The 19371-nt window shown below is 45.7% G+C and overlaps 1 protein-coding gene across 1 annotated transcript; it reads left to right on the top strand.

Annotated features, from left to right (window-relative positions):
* Positions 1-3741: 3741 nt before the first annotated feature.
* On the top strand, positions 3742-18929 carry cryba4 (crystallin, beta A4). The gene is made up of 6 exons (XM_078552889.1): positions 3742-3774; positions 8909-8975; positions 12229-12347; positions 14596-14737; positions 16374-16516; positions 18689-18929. The coding sequence occupies exons 2-6, from the start codon at positions 8940-8942 to the stop codon at positions 18834-18836; spliced, it is 588 nt and encodes a 195-aa protein (XP_078409015.1). The 5' UTR covers positions 3742-3774; positions 8909-8939; the 3' UTR covers positions 18837-18929.
* The last annotated feature ends 442 nt before the right edge of the window (positions 18930-19371 follow it).

Below are 19371 nucleotides of genomic sequence, written 5' to 3'. Positions count from 1 at the left end.
ACAATGAAGGTGAAGGAGAGAAGAACAACATTAAACACAAGAGTACTTAACGTTGGAAGAACAAAAGTGGTTGAGGAGAGCAATAACCACCATAATAATACTTATAGAGCTGTGTGTAATTAATATTTAATCTTTATTTAAAATAAACTGCTTGTTTCCCAATTTGCTTTTCAGTCAGCATAGTGAAGGGAACATGATACAACTGAAAGGGAAGGATTAAAGAGCTGATGTGAGCATCGTGAGACAGGCACAATATTAGGTGTTTTCAAGCATTGTGTGCCTCAATATATAATTCATATGTCACATGTTCATACCCCATAGGTTTCCTTCCTCACCTCTACAATCTAGTTTGCCCTGGTTTGTTAATGGTTTTCAAGTGGGAATGCTTAGATTGAACCTATTGATACTATTTTCAGCACATTACAGCCTGCGTACCATTGGTACATTAACACACTCAAGTGTCTTATCACTGGCAGTGAAGGAACATAGAAATCAGGATAATCCAGAAGGATGATAACACTGAAGGGAAGTTAGTCCCGAAGATGGAGATTTAGGGCAACTGAGTGTTACCTGACATCTGAAAAAGAAACTCATCTTATATTGGTATTTTCCATAAGAGCTTGCTGTTAAGTGATGGGTTCAAGATGGTAGCATACTGGCCTCTGAATCAGAAGGTTTTGGGTTCAAGCCCCACTCCAGTACTTGAGCACAAAATCTAAGCTAATTCTGCAGTGCAGAACTGAGGGAATATTGCACTGTTGGTATTGTCATCTTTTGGATGAGTCTTTAAATCAAGGTCACATCTGCCGTCTCAGGTGGATGTGAGTGGTTCCATGACACTATTTCAAAGAAGAGAAGGGTAATTCTCTCCGCTATCCTGGCTGATATCCACGGCCTAAAAACAGATGATCTGGTCATTATCATGGGGCAGAGTTCTGCCCTCATCGGGCAGGCACGGCGGGCGGGCCTGGGAGCAGTCCTGAAGCCAAACCGCTGCCCGCGATCGAGGCCCCGACCGTGATTTCACGCTGGCTGGCCAATTAACGGCCAGCTAGCGTGAAACGTGGGGGGCGGGAGGAGGGCGAGCGCAGAAGTTCGCACATGCGCTGCCTCAGGGAGCTGAAGATTTTTTACCATAAAAATAAAGGTATTTAAAATCATGAAAACATGTCCCCACATGTGACTCTGTCACATGAGCTGGGACATGTTAAATGGGAGTATAAAAAGTTATTTTTTTTAAAATCATTGATTGAAGCCTCATCCTGCCCGTGGATGAAGGCCTTTGATAAGGTGCCGCACAAAAGATTAATACACAAGATAAGATCACACGGAGTTAGGGGTAATATATTAGCTTGGATAGAGGATTGGCTAACCTACAGAAAGCAGAGAGTCAGGATAAATGGGTCTTTTTCTGGATGGCAAGCTGTAACTAGTGGGGTGCCACAGGGTTCAGTCCTTGGGCCCTAACTATTTACAATCTATATTAGTGACTTGGATTCAGGGATAGAAGGTACTGTTGCTAAATTTGCAGATGACACCAAAATAGGTGGGAAAGTAAGTTGCAATGAAAAAATAAGAAATTTACAAATGGATATAGACAGGTTAGTTGAATGGGCCAAAATTTGGCAGATGGAGTTTAACGTGGATAAGTGTGAGGTTATCCATTTTGGTCAGAAGAATAAAAAGGCAACTTATTATTTAAATGGAGAGAAACTTCAGAATGCTTCAGTGCAGAGGGACCTGGGTGTCCTCATGCATGAATCACTGAAAGCTAGTATGCAGGTACAGCAGGCAATAAGGAAGGCAAATGGAATTTTGGCATTTATTGCTAAAGGAATAGAGTATAAAAATAGGGAAGTGTTGTTGCAACTGTACAAGGCATTGGTGAGACTGCACCTGGAGTACTGTGCACAGTTTTCATCCCCTTACTTGAGGAAGGATGTAGTTGCACTGGAGGCGGTTCAGAGGAGGTTCACTAGATTGATTCCAGAGGTGCGGGGCTTGTCTTATGAGGAGAGATTGAGCAGTTTAGGCCTATACTCACTAGAGTTTAGAAGGATGAGAGGAAATCTAATTGAGGTATATAAGATGCTAAAGGGGATAGACAAAGTAGACGTGGAGCGGATGTTTCCCCTTGTGGGGCATTCTAGAATGAGAGGCCATAGTTTTAGGCTAAGGGGAGGTAGATTTAAATCAAGGATGAGGAGGAATTACTTTTCTCAAAGGGTCGTGAATCTGTGGAATTCACTACCTCAGAGTGCAGTGGATGCCGGGACGCTGAATAAATTTAAGGAGAAGATAGACAGATTTTTAATTAGTAACGGGTTGAAAGGTTATGGGGAGAGGGCGGGAAATTGGAGTTGAGGCCAAAATGAGATCAGCCATGATCGTAATGAATGACGGGGCAGGCTCAAGGGGCTGAATTGCCTACTCCTGCTCCTAATTCTTATGTTCTTATGAGGTTTTGCCAAAAATGCAAAGGCCATTTGGCCTTTTCGACCGCCCGCCAACCAAACAGTTGGATGGGCAGCGAAAAATTCTGCTCAATTAATTGATTAAGGGCCTTAATAGGCCACTTAATTGTCGGCAGGCGCACTGCCGAATCCCGCACGCACCCAGCGACCGAAATATCACACGAGTGCGCGGTGACGTCGGGACGTTCGCCCGACATCATCACGCGTCATTTACGCTCATTCAGGTCGGGCGCGCGCCTGCCTGACAAGAGAATAATTCAGCCCTATGTTGCTGTTTGTGGGATAATGCTGTGAGAAAACTAGCTGCCGTGTTTCCTACATTATGACAGTGACTACACTTCGAAAAACACTTCATTGGCTGTAAAGCCCTTCGGGATGACCTGAGGTCAAGTCTTCCTTTTAATGCCAACAGACTGCCAAATTTGGGCTGAAGGTTATGTTGTTGGCGGGGAATGGGGTGGGGGTGGACACTTGATTATCCATTTAAATATGGCGGGCAGATTGCCGATTTCGGTGCCCGCCCACCCTCCCCTTATTATGTGGGTGAGCTCAGGGGTTGGGGAAGGTAGCGGGATGAGCACCTGCCCGGCGGGGGCATGTCAAATGCAGCCCCTTGAGTTTGATATGTGTGCAATAGGCTCCTCCATTGGCAAATTACATTGTCCAATATGATACCGAGTTCCACAGAGCAGGTGGGCAACTGCTGCTATGCTCAGTCTATGCTGAGAGCGAGCTGATCCCACCCTCAGGCAGTGGGAGAGATAGTGGTGTAAATTTTCAATTTGACACCAATAGTAAGAACCGCCATGGTTGGTCAGATGTGTGTTGTAGAAATATTCCAATTTTCATTTGCATTGATTTCGGTTTTTATAATGGACAGCCGACACATGATACAGCTTAATACCGAAAGCAAGTTGAAAATCTATCCCACTATATTTGATCTCTATTATGTAGGGGACAGCAACAGTTTCTATAGACAGTTGTTTAAGGGCTAGACTCTGGTTATAGGCCTTGTGCAGTACATTGCTGGGTCAAAGGGTTAATGTTAAAGTTATTTTTACTGATGTGATGTGTTTGCAGTATCCTTCATGCCTTCCTCTGTTCACTATAGATCGTGACATTGTCATATATTGTTGGGAACACAATAAACTCTTGATGAATCCCCTCCCCTGCTGCTGAGCTAGGGGTTTGAAGAATACAGGTCTCAGCAATTGACTCTGCTTAAAGTGCAAGCTATAAAAACCCAGAGAGGAAGCACACTTTGCTATCAGAGCTGTGTGTTCCACTATAGTCTCCTAAGGTGAGTGCTGCTGTGTCTGAGAAAATATGCTGTGGTACTACATCAACTAATGTACAGAGCGTGGTGTATCAACTGTGGGGCATAACAGAATAAATGTTGGATCTAAATAGTTGAAGGGGAGAAGGCCAAAGGTAGATTTGGTTAACTAACACTTGTGGCTCGTAAAGACAGATTTATGGGTTATTAACCAAATGTTAACTTTGTGTAGAACCTTGGTTAGACCACAGATGAAGTACAGTGAACATCTCTGGTCTCTATATTACAAAAAGTACATAGAGGCAATGGAGAAGGTGCAAAATAGATTTGCAAGGATGATAAACTGGGAGGATTTAACTGTCAGAAAAATAAACTGTACGGGCTCTTTTCTCTAGAAATGAGGAGGTTAAGGGGTGACCAAATAAAGGTCATGGTTCAGGGGTGACCAAATAGAGGTTATTAACCTGGGGTTTGATAGGGTAAATGTATCGGTAGATCCATTTGTGGGGGAGTTCAAAACTGGGTTATAAATATAAAATAGTCATTAATAAAATCAATCGGAAATTCAGGAGAAATTTGTTTACCCAGAGACTGGGGAATTTACCACTGCAGGGAGTAGTTGAGATGAATAGCATGGCTGCATTTAAGAGGAAGCGAGGCTAATAAGTGGTAGTTAGTTTGTTACAGTTTACTCAGGGAGCCCGAGTTGCCGTGGCAACATGCACTTTTACATCATGTTGTATCCTGGAGCTATGGACAGTGATGGTAGAGGCTCCAACGTTCTTTCCATCACATGGCTGACCAGGAATCTCTCCCCCTCTTACCGCCTGCATTGGAAGGATTTGCAGGTTGATACTGTTTGGCCGTGTTCTGGACACACCTTCCTTGGCCATTAAGTCCTGGGGTGGGACTTCTGACTGAGAGGCAGGTACACTACCCATGGCACCACAAGACCTCCCAGATAAATAAGTATGTGAAGGAAAAAGGATTGGAAGGCTGGAGGCATGGAATGGGAGGAGCTTGTGTGGAATATAAACATTGGACTAGACTTGTTAAGACGAATGGACTGTTACTGTGCTGTAGACTCTGTGTAATTTTATGTAAACTATTTTCTTTTGCTGTTGAGGCTAGAGTGGTGTTCAGTAACAAGAACCTTTAATTTTAACTTGGACTTGAGTTTAGTGTGTGGGGCCCAGCAGTTTCTCATCGGATGGTGCTGCGTGAGGCCTGGAGGCCTGGAAAGACTTTAACTCCTGGTCCTCAGTTCCGAGTTGGAAAATCGAGCCCGGGGTTTTGGAATGCCAGGAGGCTACTGCGCGGCACTTGGCGGAGTAGCCCTGCTGCTAAGCTAATTAGTCAGGGGTGTCCAGAGGGCATTGTGGTCGGGGGAGGGGGAGGGGGAGGAGAGCCCAGGGCAGGAGGAATTTGGGGTTTCCTTGTGGGGTGCGGAGGAGCACTCCTTCATTTAAAATACTCACGTGCCTGGGCCTGTACTGGCGCTGCTCCTGCTTGACATTGGCAGATCCACTGGCGGATCCATCACTATTGCTTGGCTGCTGGGATTACCAGGTAAAATCACATTGGTGTCCTCATTGCATCGCAGAACCCCCCTGTCTTTACGCACTAATGAGGTCACCCCCAAAATGCCTGAAGCAAGTGTTTATTGAGAGACTAAAACCGGTGGTTAAAAAAGTGCCAGGCAGGTGTACACCAGGAACGCAGTGTGAAACATTCCGACTGCATCATTCCCCTCTGGGCTGAGGTAAAATTGGTCTTCCAGGGCAAGGGAGGCAGCCTGGGTTTGGATTTTGAGGCCCTGAACTGAACTGAACTTTACTCTTTTCTCTTGGAGTCAGGCTCAGGCATGAAATCCAATAGCAGCTGGAAAAATCTAAACCAGGCTCATCTCAGTTGTGGAGCCAAAACATGAATCTGTCTTTTCCCCTTTCAGTTGTTGACTAACTTGCTGCATATAGCGCCAAAAGTTTCTGGTTTCATTTCTTTGACCTCAGCTGTGAATGTTTAAGATTTGGGGTGAAGGTGGCATAGTGGTAATGTAACTGGACTAGTGATCCTAAGGCCTAGGCCAACACTCTAGGGACATAAGTGTGAATCCCATCACAGCAGCTGGTGGAATTTAAGTTCAATTAATAAAGCTGGAATTGAAAGCTAGTCACCATGACAGCTATCACTGATCGTTGCAAAAACACATCTGGTTCACTAATGCCCTGTAGGGAAGGAAATTTACCATCCTGACCTGGTCTGGCCTACATGTGACTTCAGATCCACTGCAATGTGGTTAACTCTTAAGGACCTAGCAAGTCACTCAGTTCAAGGGTAATTAGGGATGGTCAACAAATGCTGGCCTTGCCAGCAGTACGCCCACACCCCATATTTATAAGTAAATTCATTTTCTTCTCCTCAATGGAATAGAGATTTTTTTTGTGAAATAATGGGCTGAATTTTGAAGCCCCCCCCCCTCTCCCCGCACCATCAAGAAGACAGGAATGGAAGTGAGGGTAGGCCTGATAATACGCCTGCTAGCCAGCATGTCAGTCTCAGGATGCCATTCCTGGCACTGGCCATTTTGGGAGAGGCGAGTTTGGGGCCCAGGGAGGACCCTTGCCCCCACGAGGTGGAAAGGTAATTAGATTCGCTGTTAGCCTTGTTAATGGTACGTTTTGGGGGCCAACTAGATTTTTCAGTCATTGCCCAGTGTGACAGGAGGGTCGATCTACTTCCTGGAGGCGGGCACTCAGTGGCAGGCCAGGGAGGTCAGCACTCCAGTCAGGCCCACAGGCCCTCCCTGACTGTCTGGGTGAAGGTGCAACCAAAAGGCTTCCTTAGGGATTCCCCACCAAGAGTTGGTGGCCTGGCTGCTTTCTCTGTACTTTAATTAAATTTTTTAAAAGCGTCTGAGAGGGCACCTTTTGTTGAGGCTCCCAGTTGCGTACCTTGTATTGCAGCTAGGTGCTCCCCTGAATTCGATTGCCCTCCATCTTTGAGAGCTCATCTGCCTCCTGTAATTGGAGAGGAAACCCATCTCTGTGCGAATTAAGGTCTCCCGCACGTCAAAAACCTTAATTTTAATCATGGCTCCCCCCTTCTGGAGGTGGGATTCTGACCCACCTCCATAAAAATTCAGCCCAATATTTCTGATTTTCTCCCCTCTACTCAAGACAGTGATTCATGCTGAAGCCTGGATCTGGAGGCTCCAGCTGACCCCCTGCACCCCGACCAAGTGTCCAGCCCTAAAGCCTCAGTGGTGAGTGTCAGCAGGTTATTGAGGGCATCGCAGCCAATCTGTCCTCTTCGAACCTCCATCTTCTGGAAGCCATCACTGGATTGTCGCCAGAAGCATAGGCCAGAATTTTTACCTCGTCGGGCAGGCGCGCGCCCAACCTGACCGAGTGTAAAATGACACGTGATGACGCTGGGCGAGCATCCCCAAGTCATCGCGCACTTGCGCGATATTTCGGTCGGCGGGCGCGCGCAGGAGTCAGCAGCGTGCCCGCCGACAATTAACAGGCCTGCTAAGGCCATTAAAATACCAATTAAATGTAACTTTTCGCTGCTCATCCAACCCCACGGTTGGCAGCCATTCGAAAAGGCCAAGCGGCCTTTGCATTTTTTAGGAAAACTCATCCATGGGCGGGATGAGGTTTCCAACAGCAATTAAAAATGAAATGTAAACGTTAGCTTTTCATTAATAACGTGTCCCTGCTCATGTAACAGAGTCGCACGAGGGGACATGTTTTGGAACATTTTTAAATTCTATTTTCTTTAATGTCATCTCCCTGAGGCAGCTCTGTGCCTCAGGAAGCTTTTCCTGTGCAGACTCACTCACATGCTCAAAGTTCCCCACTCATCCTCCTGCAACCCCCCCCCCCCCCCCCCCCACCCCCACCCCACTCCAAACACAGGCAGGGCCGAGCCTTAATTGGCCCACCAGTGTGAAACCGCGGTCCGGCCCCGAGCACAGGCAGCATTCGGCTTCCCGACCGCTCCCGCCGAGCCCACCCAATGAAGGCAAAACCCTGGTCAGAGACCCTGGCTGATTTCCTCCTTTGGTCAGGATCCCTAAAGCCACTTGTATTGTCCCTCCCACTATTGAGATCAGCCAGGCCCTGAAGTGAACCTGTGGCCTTTCTGATCTATATGGCTGATTGCCACACCAGCTTAGCAACTGGTTGGGGAACGAGTTGGCTTTCTTACTCCAACAAAAAAAATCTGAAAATTTGCCACAAAATATCGGGTGACCATTAGTGTTGAAACACAGCAGTCACTGAAACATTTCCACAATTGAGCAGTCTTATGCCAGCTCTCTTTCCTCTTCCCCTGACTCTGACTGAGGAACAGTCCCCTGTTTTCCACGTGGTAGACCGGGCAGCGAGTATCGGCTGTTAGTCAACAATGGCTTGCCTCCAAAGCTGTTTTTGCCCGTGGTTCATGTCGTTTACCTGCACTTTGGCATGTGAGATATTCATACCAGGGATGTCCTAGATTCCTGGTCTGTGTCGAGATGGCTGTTTTCAGGCAGAGCTACAATTAGTGTCCCAGAATTGGCTCCCTCAGGCAAAGGAGGGAGACAGGAAGTCACTCAGGGCCTCTGCTGCTGATTGCCATCCCTAGCTAAAGTCTACTTGTGAGCATCAAATGATGAGAGGTAAATGTCCCACTATGATATGTGCACTGGGAGATAACCTGCCACTCACTGTAGAGATTCAGATGTAAAGAATGCCCACTTTTGGGCACCGGTGCACATGCAAATGTACCCTGTCCTCAAGAGATAGGGAACAAATAAAGCTGAGAAATAACGGATAAGGGACAGTTTTAACCTTTGTGAGGGGGGATGGGGGTGCGGCGGGGAAGTTGTTATGGTCTGCACTGCCTGAAAGGGCGGTGACAGCAGATTCAATAATAACTTCCAAAAGAGAATTGGATAAATACTTGAAAGGGAAACATTTGCAGGGCTATGGAAAAAGAACAGGGAAATGAGACTGATTGAATAGCTCTTTCAAAGATCTTGCATAAGCTCAATGGGCTGAATGGCCTCTGTGCTGTAAAATTCTATGAAAAAGTGCAGTTGTGTGCAGTACAATGAGCAGCAAACACCATCAGTACCATTCTTAATCTTGTTCTCTTTTTTTTGCTCCAGGGCTAAAGCCTAAAAATAAATAGAATTCAAGATGTCTCATTGCACCAAACTCTCCAGCCACTGGAAGGTAAGGCTAAATACACTGGGTTGAAGCTTGTTCCTTTGACCCGGATATTGTATTTCAGTCTGGCAGCACTGAGGATGGTACCTGCCTCAATTTATACTCTCTTTACATACATCTTAGGAAGTTGTCTGTGCCATTGGATCCCATTGCATGAGTGTCACACCTAGTGGTAACCCCAATAGAAACTCACTAAGGTCACAAAGCTGACCACCCAGTATTCCCAGCAGCCAAGCTTGGCAAATCTAGGGGTTTTCCATTAAGGTTAACACCGCGTACACAACACTCTATTGATGAACTACATGCATGCATGGACCTTTTTTTTTCATCATTTATGGGATGTGGGCATTGCTGGCTAGGCCAGCATTTATTGCCCATCCCTAGTTGCCCTTGAGAAGGCGGTGGTGAGCTGTCTTCTTGAACCGCTGCAGTCCATGTGGTGTGGGTACACCCACTGTGCTGTTAGGGAGGGAGTTCCAACATGTTGACCCAGCGACAGTGAAGGAACGGCGATATATTTCCAAGTCAGGATGGTGAGTGACTTGGAGGAGAACTGCCAGGTGGGGGTGCTCCCATGTGTCTACTGCCCTTGTCCTTCTAGATGGCAGCAGCCGTGGGTTTGGAAGGTGCTGTCTAAGGAACCTTGATGGATTCCTGCAGTGCATCTTGTAGATGGTACACACTGCTGCTACTCTGCATCAGTGGTGGAGAGGGAGTGGATGTTTGAGGATGGGGTGCCAATCAAGTGGGCTGCTTTGTCCTGGATGGTGTTGAGTTTCTTGAGTGTTGTGGGAGCTGCACTCATCCAGGCAAGTGGAGCGTATTCCATCACCCTCCTGATTTGTGCCTTGTAGATGGTGGACAGGCTTTAGGGAGTCAGGAGGTGAGTTACTCGACGCAGGATCCCCAGCCTCTGACTTGCTCTTGTAGCCACAGTATTTATATGGCTAGTCCAGTTCAGTTTCTGATAAAACTCACATTCAGATAAAGAATGAGAGGTGGATCATAGAACAACAAGGAGGCTGAAAGCTGCACCAATGGGCTACATACACCCAGGCTCCTTCCTCAGATCTTCAGTTGGCCAGCTTGAGGGGTAGCAAGTGGCAATAGATCATTTACCCAGAAGGAACAGGAACAATCTTAGGGCGGCCAAGCCTGCTCTGTTCAGTCTCATCTCCAGGCCCACTGGGAATGGCAATCCTCTGCCACCTCCCACAAGTGGGATTTTTTCATGAGTTGGTTAGTCGACAGTGCTAGGCATCACAGCAGGGCTTCGAAACTGTCCATGCCCAATGTTCAAATGGGCAACTGCACTTTGGCATGTGAGCCATGTGCCCCAGGGAGGTGCCAGCTTCCTGGTCTCTGCCAAATTGGCAATTTTCAGGCAGAGCCACATTCACATTTCACACAAATCATTAGGATTCGGGCTCAGCACCCGCCGTGTCCACATTCTGTCCTCACACAAGCCGGATCTGCAACCATATCCATTCAAACCAAAAGGCTCCTGAGCCACTTCCTCAGTCACTACAGCTCAATGTTTAATACATTTGTGTGTGTGTGTGCGTGTGTGTGTGTGCTGCCACATAACATTATTGCTACATTTAACAAGCCAGAACTAGATTTGGCACATAATGGCGAGGTGGAAAGGTCAGTCAGCTCTCAGCCAAAGGGGCCCTAATCAAATTAAAAACAGCATTAGGTGATTGGCAATTTGCCAACTTTAACCATTCGGCAGCATAATGACAGGTGGGGGAAATCGAGAAAACATGTCTGCTTGTGCATTGTCTGAAAGAACAGCTTCAGTTGGTAGCCAAATTTAGACCCAGTAAATGATTGCTGTTTTAAGCTCCCTGCCCTGCAGTAGCATCAGCCGTTGCAGTTAGACTCCAAAATAATGGCCACATAATGACATGTAATTGCAGTGAGCAGGCAGTCAGAGGTAAATAATATGTTGTGAAGAAATTAAATTGCTTGAAGTAACTAAACCTAATTATATGTCACAATCCTAATGTGCTTTTATGTGGATTATGTTTTCCATATTGTTTATTGCACATATCTTGCAATAATAAAAATCTTTAAAGACCATTTTAGAATGCTTTAGATGGTTTTCATTAATGCGATGATGTACGATGTGATGGGCCCTGTTGGATTTCCACAATGTGACTTTATCTTAGGCCTGCAGTTACCATGGCAATTTTCTTAACCAATTTTCTTTTTAAAAAATTCACGCTGGCCTACCCAATATGAAACAATCCTCCTTTGGAGTATACATTTTGCTTCTACATTTACAGTTTGCTAAGCCGCTGTAAACACTGTGCAAGGTCTCTGCAATGGTTCCTGTACAACCAACAGTATTCTGAAGGTCAAAGGCCAGGAGGACATGCTAATGAACGAGGTCTTCCAGTTTGCAGTCCCTATAGTAAACTCATGTTAGCACAGGTCTCACACAGTCTACAAATAGTACAAATGATTACAACACTCTTCATACTGGCAGTGAAATATCCAGGGCATCTCCCCTTAGAAAATAAATCTCAGCTCAGAGGGATTTCTAAATCCATCATTGATGCCAAAAGGGCCTTTGCTATTATTTTTCCTGCAAAGTAACAACTTATAGTTATCATGTGACTGCAATGTAATTTAATGCCCTGAGACTACTTCACGGGAATAAAACAAAATGTGACACCCAGCCACGTAAGGAGATCCTAGGGCAGATGACCTAAAGCTTGGCCAAATTTAGGTAAGTTTTAAGGAGTGGGTTAAAGGAGGAAAGAAAGGTACAGAGGCAGAGAGGTTTCGGGATGGAATTCCAGAGCTTAGGGCTTAGGCAGCTGAAGGCATGGGTGCCAATGGTGAAGCGATTAAAATCAGGGATGGTCATGGGCCTGAAGCGGAGAGCAGAGATCTGAGAGGGTTGTGGGTCTGCAGGGACCACAAGCATCACAAGTGATGTATCATTGATTTAAAACTGCAACTTAGGTTATGGCAAGCCTGCATGTCAGCTTTCTGGTAAACCACATTTCAAACCAGACCACGGCAGGTGGGAAGTGTTATGAAATGTTGAGGCTACTTACTGAAGTTTGGTCTTTCTATTTCCTTCACTTGGGCTTTTGGCAACTTTGTTCCAAATTACTCTACACATTTTGTGTTCTGTCCAGTCAAAAGCATTTTGCATCCGCACTAACTGTAGAGTACAATTCGCTGTAACGCAAACCTGTGATCTAACACTGCTTCCTTTCTTCCCTCATCTGCTCTCCTGCAGATCATTGTTTGGGATGAGGAGTGCTTCCAGGGTCGTCGACATGAATTCACAGCAGAATGTTACAACGTCATGGAGTTCGGATTCGAAACTGTGCGCTCTATGAAGGTGGAAAGTGGAGCGTGAGTATCTCGGGGATGGGAAAGCAGCAAGTGATCAATCCAAAAGAGATTACATAACAGTGAGATGCCACAGAAAGGAGCAAAGGTGTCTAAATTGGACACCCTGACAATATAATAAAAGCTAACTAGTGTTCTACTGCTGGAAATCAGTGATTCTCTTTGTAATCATTCCATCATATGTTTCAAGTCTGCTGAAGAGATCTGTAGGTAGATTATTATTGGATTAACCTTTAACCTGCTTTAACTCTGTTAATCCAACAATAATCTACCGATAGATCTCTTCGCTGGGTCAACATCCTGGAACTCCCTTCCTAACAGCACTGTGGGTATACCTACACCAAATGGACTGCAGCGGTTCAAGAAGGCAGCTCACCACCACCTTCTCAAGGGCAATTAGGGGTGGGCAATAAATGCTGGCCCAGCCAGCGATGCCCACATCCCACGAATGAATAAACAAAAAAAATCCACTGTCGGACTCTGAGTGGACCCCTAGGCCCAATTTTAACCCATTCAAAACGCGCCCACTTGCACGGAGTTAAAATTGGACCCCTAGTTTCAGAACCCTGCTGCCTTTGAAATCCCTACTGAACATTTGAATTAATCTAACAGAGAGCTTGCATATTTATTTAAATCTGTGTCTTGCTGTGTTGAAGCCTGCGTCATTTATATTCCTTGTGAAACATCACCGTGGGAGCACAAGTATCGCAAGGGATGGCAGTGGTTCAAGGAGAGCCGTCGCCTTCTCACAACAACTGAGATGTCATCTCATTAGCATCTCCCACATCCTCAGAACAACAAAAAAAAAACAGTGTAGCCATTGAATTCAACAGCTGTGATTGGCGACTTTGTTTTCCGGGTGATAGAATTTTCCCAACGGGCTGAGGAAAATCTCATATAAGGCAAGAATCAGGAAACTGTTAACTTATATAGGTAGCCAGAGAGATGGGCTGGAATTATACGGCCCGGTCGCGGCAGAGACGGGGCCATAAAATGTGGCGAGTCGTCCTAAACTGCATTGACTTCGGCGGTAAAGGAAAATCCCGCTGCTGTAAAATGCCACCCATGGTAGCTGGCAGGAGACAGCATCTACATTGCTGTTTCAGCCCCTGGTGAATCTCGGGGTGTCGAGGATGTCCATCTCCGGGGATGACTCTCAGCGATTCCTGAGGCAACAGTTCCAATTCTTTTCACTTAATGACAATGTCAATGGAATCAAAGTTTCAGCTTCTGAACTCGGAGGGTAAATGGATAATCGTCCTGTTAAATCTGGCTACAGTCTCATTGTTCAGCCCCGGATAAGTTCAGCAGTTCCCTATTTTACAAAGCGGGGAGGTGCCCGAGGAGCCCTCCTGCAAAAGAAAATAGGTGAGAATCCTGACAATTGAGAGCCAGAATGTAGACCACTGAAAATAGGACAGTGAAGCAAGTAAATCAGTTTGTGCCACAAAAAAAGCCTCGGAGATTGTAGGAGGAAGGGAAAGGTGAGGTGGTTGAGAAGTTGCGCCGTTTTAAGGCTCTGGAACAACGATTTGCATTAGCCCTGCAGCAGGCTTGATACAACAGTGAAAAAGTGCTTTGTACACAGTTAATTCTATTACAGTGCGCTGATTGCCATGTAGGCAAATGCAGCAATCATTTTGCACGCAGTTACATTCCACACACAGCAATGTAAAAAACAATTTGTTTAATTTGTTTTTGGCGGTATTGATCAAGGGAGGATACTAGGAGAATTCCCTGCTGTCCTTCAAGTCGTGCCATGGGTTATTTTTAACATCGGCACGAACTGCAGGAGCAGGCAGACAGGAATTCATGTAATACCTCAGCCAATGCAACACTCCTTCAGTACTGCATTGGAGTGCCAAACTAGATTATTAACCCAAGTCCTGGAGGAGCTTGAATGTCACAACCCCGGGCAAGAATGATACTCACGGAGTCAAATAAGCATGCAGAGATGAATGAAGATGGTGTAGGGCTGCATCTCAGAAGAAATTGTGAAAAGAAAGCTATTTTGTACCATATACGTCACCGAGAAAGTGGAGATCAATTATCCCACATTCAACACATCAACCATATCGAACCAGTTAACTAGGCCCACTCACATTGTTCATCACATTGGAGCGCTTCACAACATCTCAGCCAAACGCTGTCTCATGAAGGGTAATCAAAACTCTTTTGAAAGGGGCTCTGAAGTGCCATGCATCAATGACTTGTCTGGAATCTTTCTGACCTTCTTGTGTTTTCTCCGTAGCTGGGTGGGTTTTGAGCATGCGGCCTACCAGGGACAGCAGTTTGTCTTGGAGAGAGGGGAGTACCCCCGCTGGGAAAGCTGGAGTGGCAGTAACTCCTATCACATAGAGAGGCTGACATCCTTCCGGCCGATTGCCTGCGCTGTAAGTGTTTCAGCTACATTGAAAGTGCGTGCTAAAGTCAGAACACCAACTTCTTCAGCAGCTGTGGGCACACGTACACAATTCAGGGGAGATATCTTTACCCAGAGAATCTGGAGCTTGCCACCACAAGGAGGCAAATAGTGAAGGTTCCTTGAAGGGGAAGCGAGATAAACAGATACGGGAGAAATGAATAGAAGATGATGCTGAAACAAAGACAGAAAATGCTGGAAAAACTCAGCAGGTCTAACAGCATCTGTGTAGAGAAAAAAAACAGGGTTAACGTTTCGAGTCCATATGATTCCTCTTCAGAGCCCCTGTGGCTGCCTCTCACTGTGTCCAGGGGTGGTGAGCCCAACTACAGTTAACAATCCTCCCCATATCAAGTCATACGGACTCGAAACATTAACTCTGTTTTTTGCTCTCCACAGATGCTCTTAGACCTGCTGAGTTTTTCCAGCATTTTCGCTTCTGTTCCCGATTTCCAGCATCTCAGTATTTTGCTTTTATCTTAGAAGATTATGCTGATAGGGTTGGATAAAGAGGAAGGCGGGTTCATGGTAATCATAAACACTGGCACGTTCCAGTTGGGTGGAAAGGCCTGTTTCTGTACTGCACAATCCATGTAATTCCATGTCATAGTATGTAAGCATTGGGGAAATCTTTCTATGCAAAGCAGAAAGCAAAAATAGGAGTGAATAATACATTTGGGGAATCAGATGAAATTGTAAAGCAGAGGTTAATCAGTTAATATTTGATGACAGAGGGAATTCCAGAGCTTAGGGCCACGGCCGTGAAGACCTGCCTGTCAATAGTGGAGCCAAAAAATCCGGAAAGTGCAAGGGACTAGAAGAGACACGCAGAGATCTCAGAAGGTTTATGGCTGGGGGATGTTCCAGAGTTAGAGAGGGATGGGGCCATGGAGAGATTTGAAAAGACAGATGATAATTTCAAAATCGTGGCCTCATCTACCTTTTTCCACATTGTAGGCTTGCAAAGAGAAAATGTGCTTGTCAGCAACACTCTCAATGCATCAGTTGTTACACCCACTGCCCACTACAGAGCAACACTACATAGGCCAGGTAGCTCACAGGTTCAAACGCCAGTCTTTGGTGATTTGGTAGTGTCAGTTGAGGGTGATGGAAGGAGTGTTATAATTGCACTCTGTGCCTTTGGAGCGGAGAAAAATCAGCCAGAATCCCTGGCCACTGCTGGTCATTAGCCCATAACCTCTACTGCAAATTGCATGTGTGCAACTGTTCATTGAGAGCAGGATCAGGCTAAATTGTAATGTCCCCATGGTCAAATAACCTGCAGGCACTCTGGCCTGGGTATTCCAATGGGAACCTATTCATTTCACATGGATTATTATTGTCATGACAACTCAAAAATCTAAATCTCAATCAGGCATATCTCTAAACAATGGGCAGTAATAAGGCAGTGGCAAAGTGACCAGCCCTTCAACTGTGCCTGGAACGAACTGGCAACCTGAACAGTGTTGGAGAAAAAAGTTGGGACGATTTTTATTTAAAAGCTGCCCACTATGGTGCAGCTTCAGAGGAAAGAAATGCTTTTGAAATGAATGTACATGACAGAAAGGTGATATCTGAATGGCCTGTTTGATGTCTCCTTTCTACAGAACCACCGTGAATGTAGGATGTCCATGTTTGAGAGGGAGAACTTCCTGGGCAGGAAGGGAGAGCTGAGCGATGACTACCCATCTCTACAAGCTATGGGTTGGTGCAACAATGAAGTTGGATCCTTCCGCATCCACTCTGGCGCGTAAGTGCTTCTAACAATCGTAAGGAGAGTAATTTGCCCCAACAAAGCTTGTTCCACTAGTAATGTTGTCCTGCCAGTCAACATCCCATTATAATTTTTATGCCCCAAAAGCCTACAGGTAGGACTTTTTCACAGGCTTCGGGAAGACTTCGCGGCCTAATGGGGGTCCCAAGCCCACGCGTGCCGGTAGCGAGACAGGTTCAGAGATATTCCTGGAGGCAAGCCCCCAATTGGCTTCCTCCAAGCTCACTGTCCAATTAAAGATTGCAGGTGGGATGTAGATGCTGCTGGTCCAATCACAGGGCTGGCAACTCTGAAGCATCGGCAGCCCCACCAGGAGGGATCGGCACTGCTAAGGCAGGTTGGAGCCCGCGAAAGCACCTCCCCGAGGAGGCCCCCTTGGAGAGGGAAGTATAAATCAGAGGGTTTAAGCATGCAGCCCCCTCAGATGGCCCACTGGGGCCTCTGGAGCTGCCAGAGCTGCCTTCCTTGCCAATGCCCCCTCTTTGGGGCATGGAGGCTCCAGTTCCAATGGCCCTCCCAGGATAGGCGCTGGGAAGTCACCTCCATGAAACTGATGGCCTCCCCACTGTGTGATAGACTGGTAAAGTCATTCTTCATAGGGGCTTTTATTATTTAATTTGGCTGCTCACCAAACGGAAGCAACCAATCCACATTTGGTCCTGCCTCCAAGAAACATCCCCAGAGGCGGGACGGCATCAGAGAACCATCCCTTCGCGGTTCCCGGCTACTTTCCTGGTTCCCTCTGCCATCCAGCCTACTAACCAAGGGCTGGAAAAATCCTGCCCTATATTTCAATTATGCCTGTCTTCTCCTCAAGTTGAAGTGTTCTGAATTCCTTTCCATAAAATGATAGTATCTTACAGCACTGAAGGAGACCATAGATTGATGGGGCAGAGAAGCAAGACCTTTAATCTGTTTGTTCTGTGTGTGTGCTGGGCATGAAGCTTTTTCCGGTCCTTAGGATTTTCATTCTTTGCCTGGTCAGCACAAGAAAATGCAACTGACACGCTTAATGTCATCAACAATTAGGACCCTGCCATGATTGACACACAGAGATAATCTTTGACCCAAAATTACGAACATTAAATGAAATTCATTTTATTATAATGAAGTAAATTAGAGTATTGAGTAGTAGTGGGTTATCACATCACCCATTCATCATTGCGACTTGAATTCAAATACAGTGCAGCCTGCCAGTGAGGGTCTGATGAAGCCCACACATTATCCCACAGAATTTACATTTAGAATAACAGAGAGGCTGACAGCGTTCACCATTATTACAGAGAAAATCAGACAGCAGCTTCTGGCAACCAAACAAGCACAGTAAAAGATGGGAATCTGGAAACTGTGAATGCACATACTTTGCTCCTCCATAAGGTACACTGTAACAGTCCTTGCTGAGAGACTCAGCATTGAAATCAATGGAATGACATGAACGTACAGTGCTTACCCTCTAGTTCTTTACTAAAGACACCAGAAAAAGTTAGGGCAGGTGCATTCATGAATAGATGGATTTTTAACAGTGTGAAATAAGATATTTACTGGCAAACAACCTTTCCGTCCCTCAAAATTTATTTTACAAATGTGGAGTCTCATTCCTTCTGAAGTTAATTAGCATTGGCGATTTAAAAAAAAGAAATTAAGACTTTTTAAAAACTTTTTTTCTGCCTTCACTTTCATCTCTTTTTCTTAATCCTTTCTGTTTTGCCCAATCTTTATTCCACTTATGTATATGGTTGAGGTCTAATTTATACTTCCTGCTTTATACTTTCTGGTTTGGACTCCTGCATGGCTCAATGTTGATTCTTCAAGCTGATTGGTTAAAGAGCTCAGCTATTTCTTGGCATGCAGAGGATGTTGCAGTGGATCAGATGCCAGATTAGAGCAAGTCTCCATTCTATAGCCCACTAAACCTGTGTGGGCAGCTGTCAGCGAGGTGAAAGATAGACACCCTTCCTTCACCCTGACCGCAAAACCCAAGCCATTATCCTGCACGAGAAAGTGCAAGTATATCAGGTATCAAACAATGGTTCAGGTTGTGTCCTATCTATGTAAGTAACGTTGAAGTAATTCTACTGGGGCACTTGAATTTGGTTGTGAAACATGCTTGGCCCCTGGTAACAATTTTGCTTCCCCTCCCCCCTCCAGATGGGTATGCTACCAGTATCCCGGTTACCGTGGCTACCAGTTCATCATGGAATGCGATCGTCACTGCGGGGAGTACAAACACTGGAGGGAGTGGGGCTCCCACGCACAGACTTTCCAGATTCAGTCCATCCGCAGAATCCAGCAGTAAATGAACTCTGATGGCTACGGCCACACTTCTGTTTTAATCTTCAAAACAATAGGGAAATTTAAAAATTAAATAAAATTTCCTTCTTTATTAAAACGGCTAGTTTCATTTAATTGATGTCTGTACAGGGAAGGGGTAAAAGTTAACTTGCCACCAAATGAGACCAATCTTTAGGCTCTAGCAGTTATTTTTAATTGTAGTTCAAAAGAATTCAGCAATGCAGGGAGACAGCTGATGCACTGAGTTCTTTCTACTTGCCTTTCAAAAGAGATATTCAAAATTTGCAGTTTCAGTTGCTGTCTTTCCTTGATATAGAGGAGAGATCATCATTTCTTTAAATGCACACTCAAGATGTTCAACACCATCCAGGGTAAAGCATGATGGATGGGCACCCCATCCACCACCTTAACTATTCACTCTCTTCACTACCAGCATACATTGGCAGCAGTGTGTACTATCTACAAGGTGCACTGCAGCAACTCAGCAAAGCTCCTTCGACAGCACCTTCCAAAACCCATGACCTTTACCACCCAGAAGG

Source organism: Cetorhinus maximus, chromosome 12 (genome assembly GCF_964194155.1).
Source record: "Cetorhinus maximus chromosome 12, sCetMax3.hap1.1, whole genome shotgun sequence".
Taxonomy (NCBI): Eukaryota; Metazoa; Chordata; class Chondrichthyes; order Lamniformes; family Cetorhinidae; genus Cetorhinus; species Cetorhinus maximus.
The sequence above is the reverse complement of the archived record's forward strand: the minus strand, read 5'-3'. Positions and strand labels throughout refer to the sequence as shown.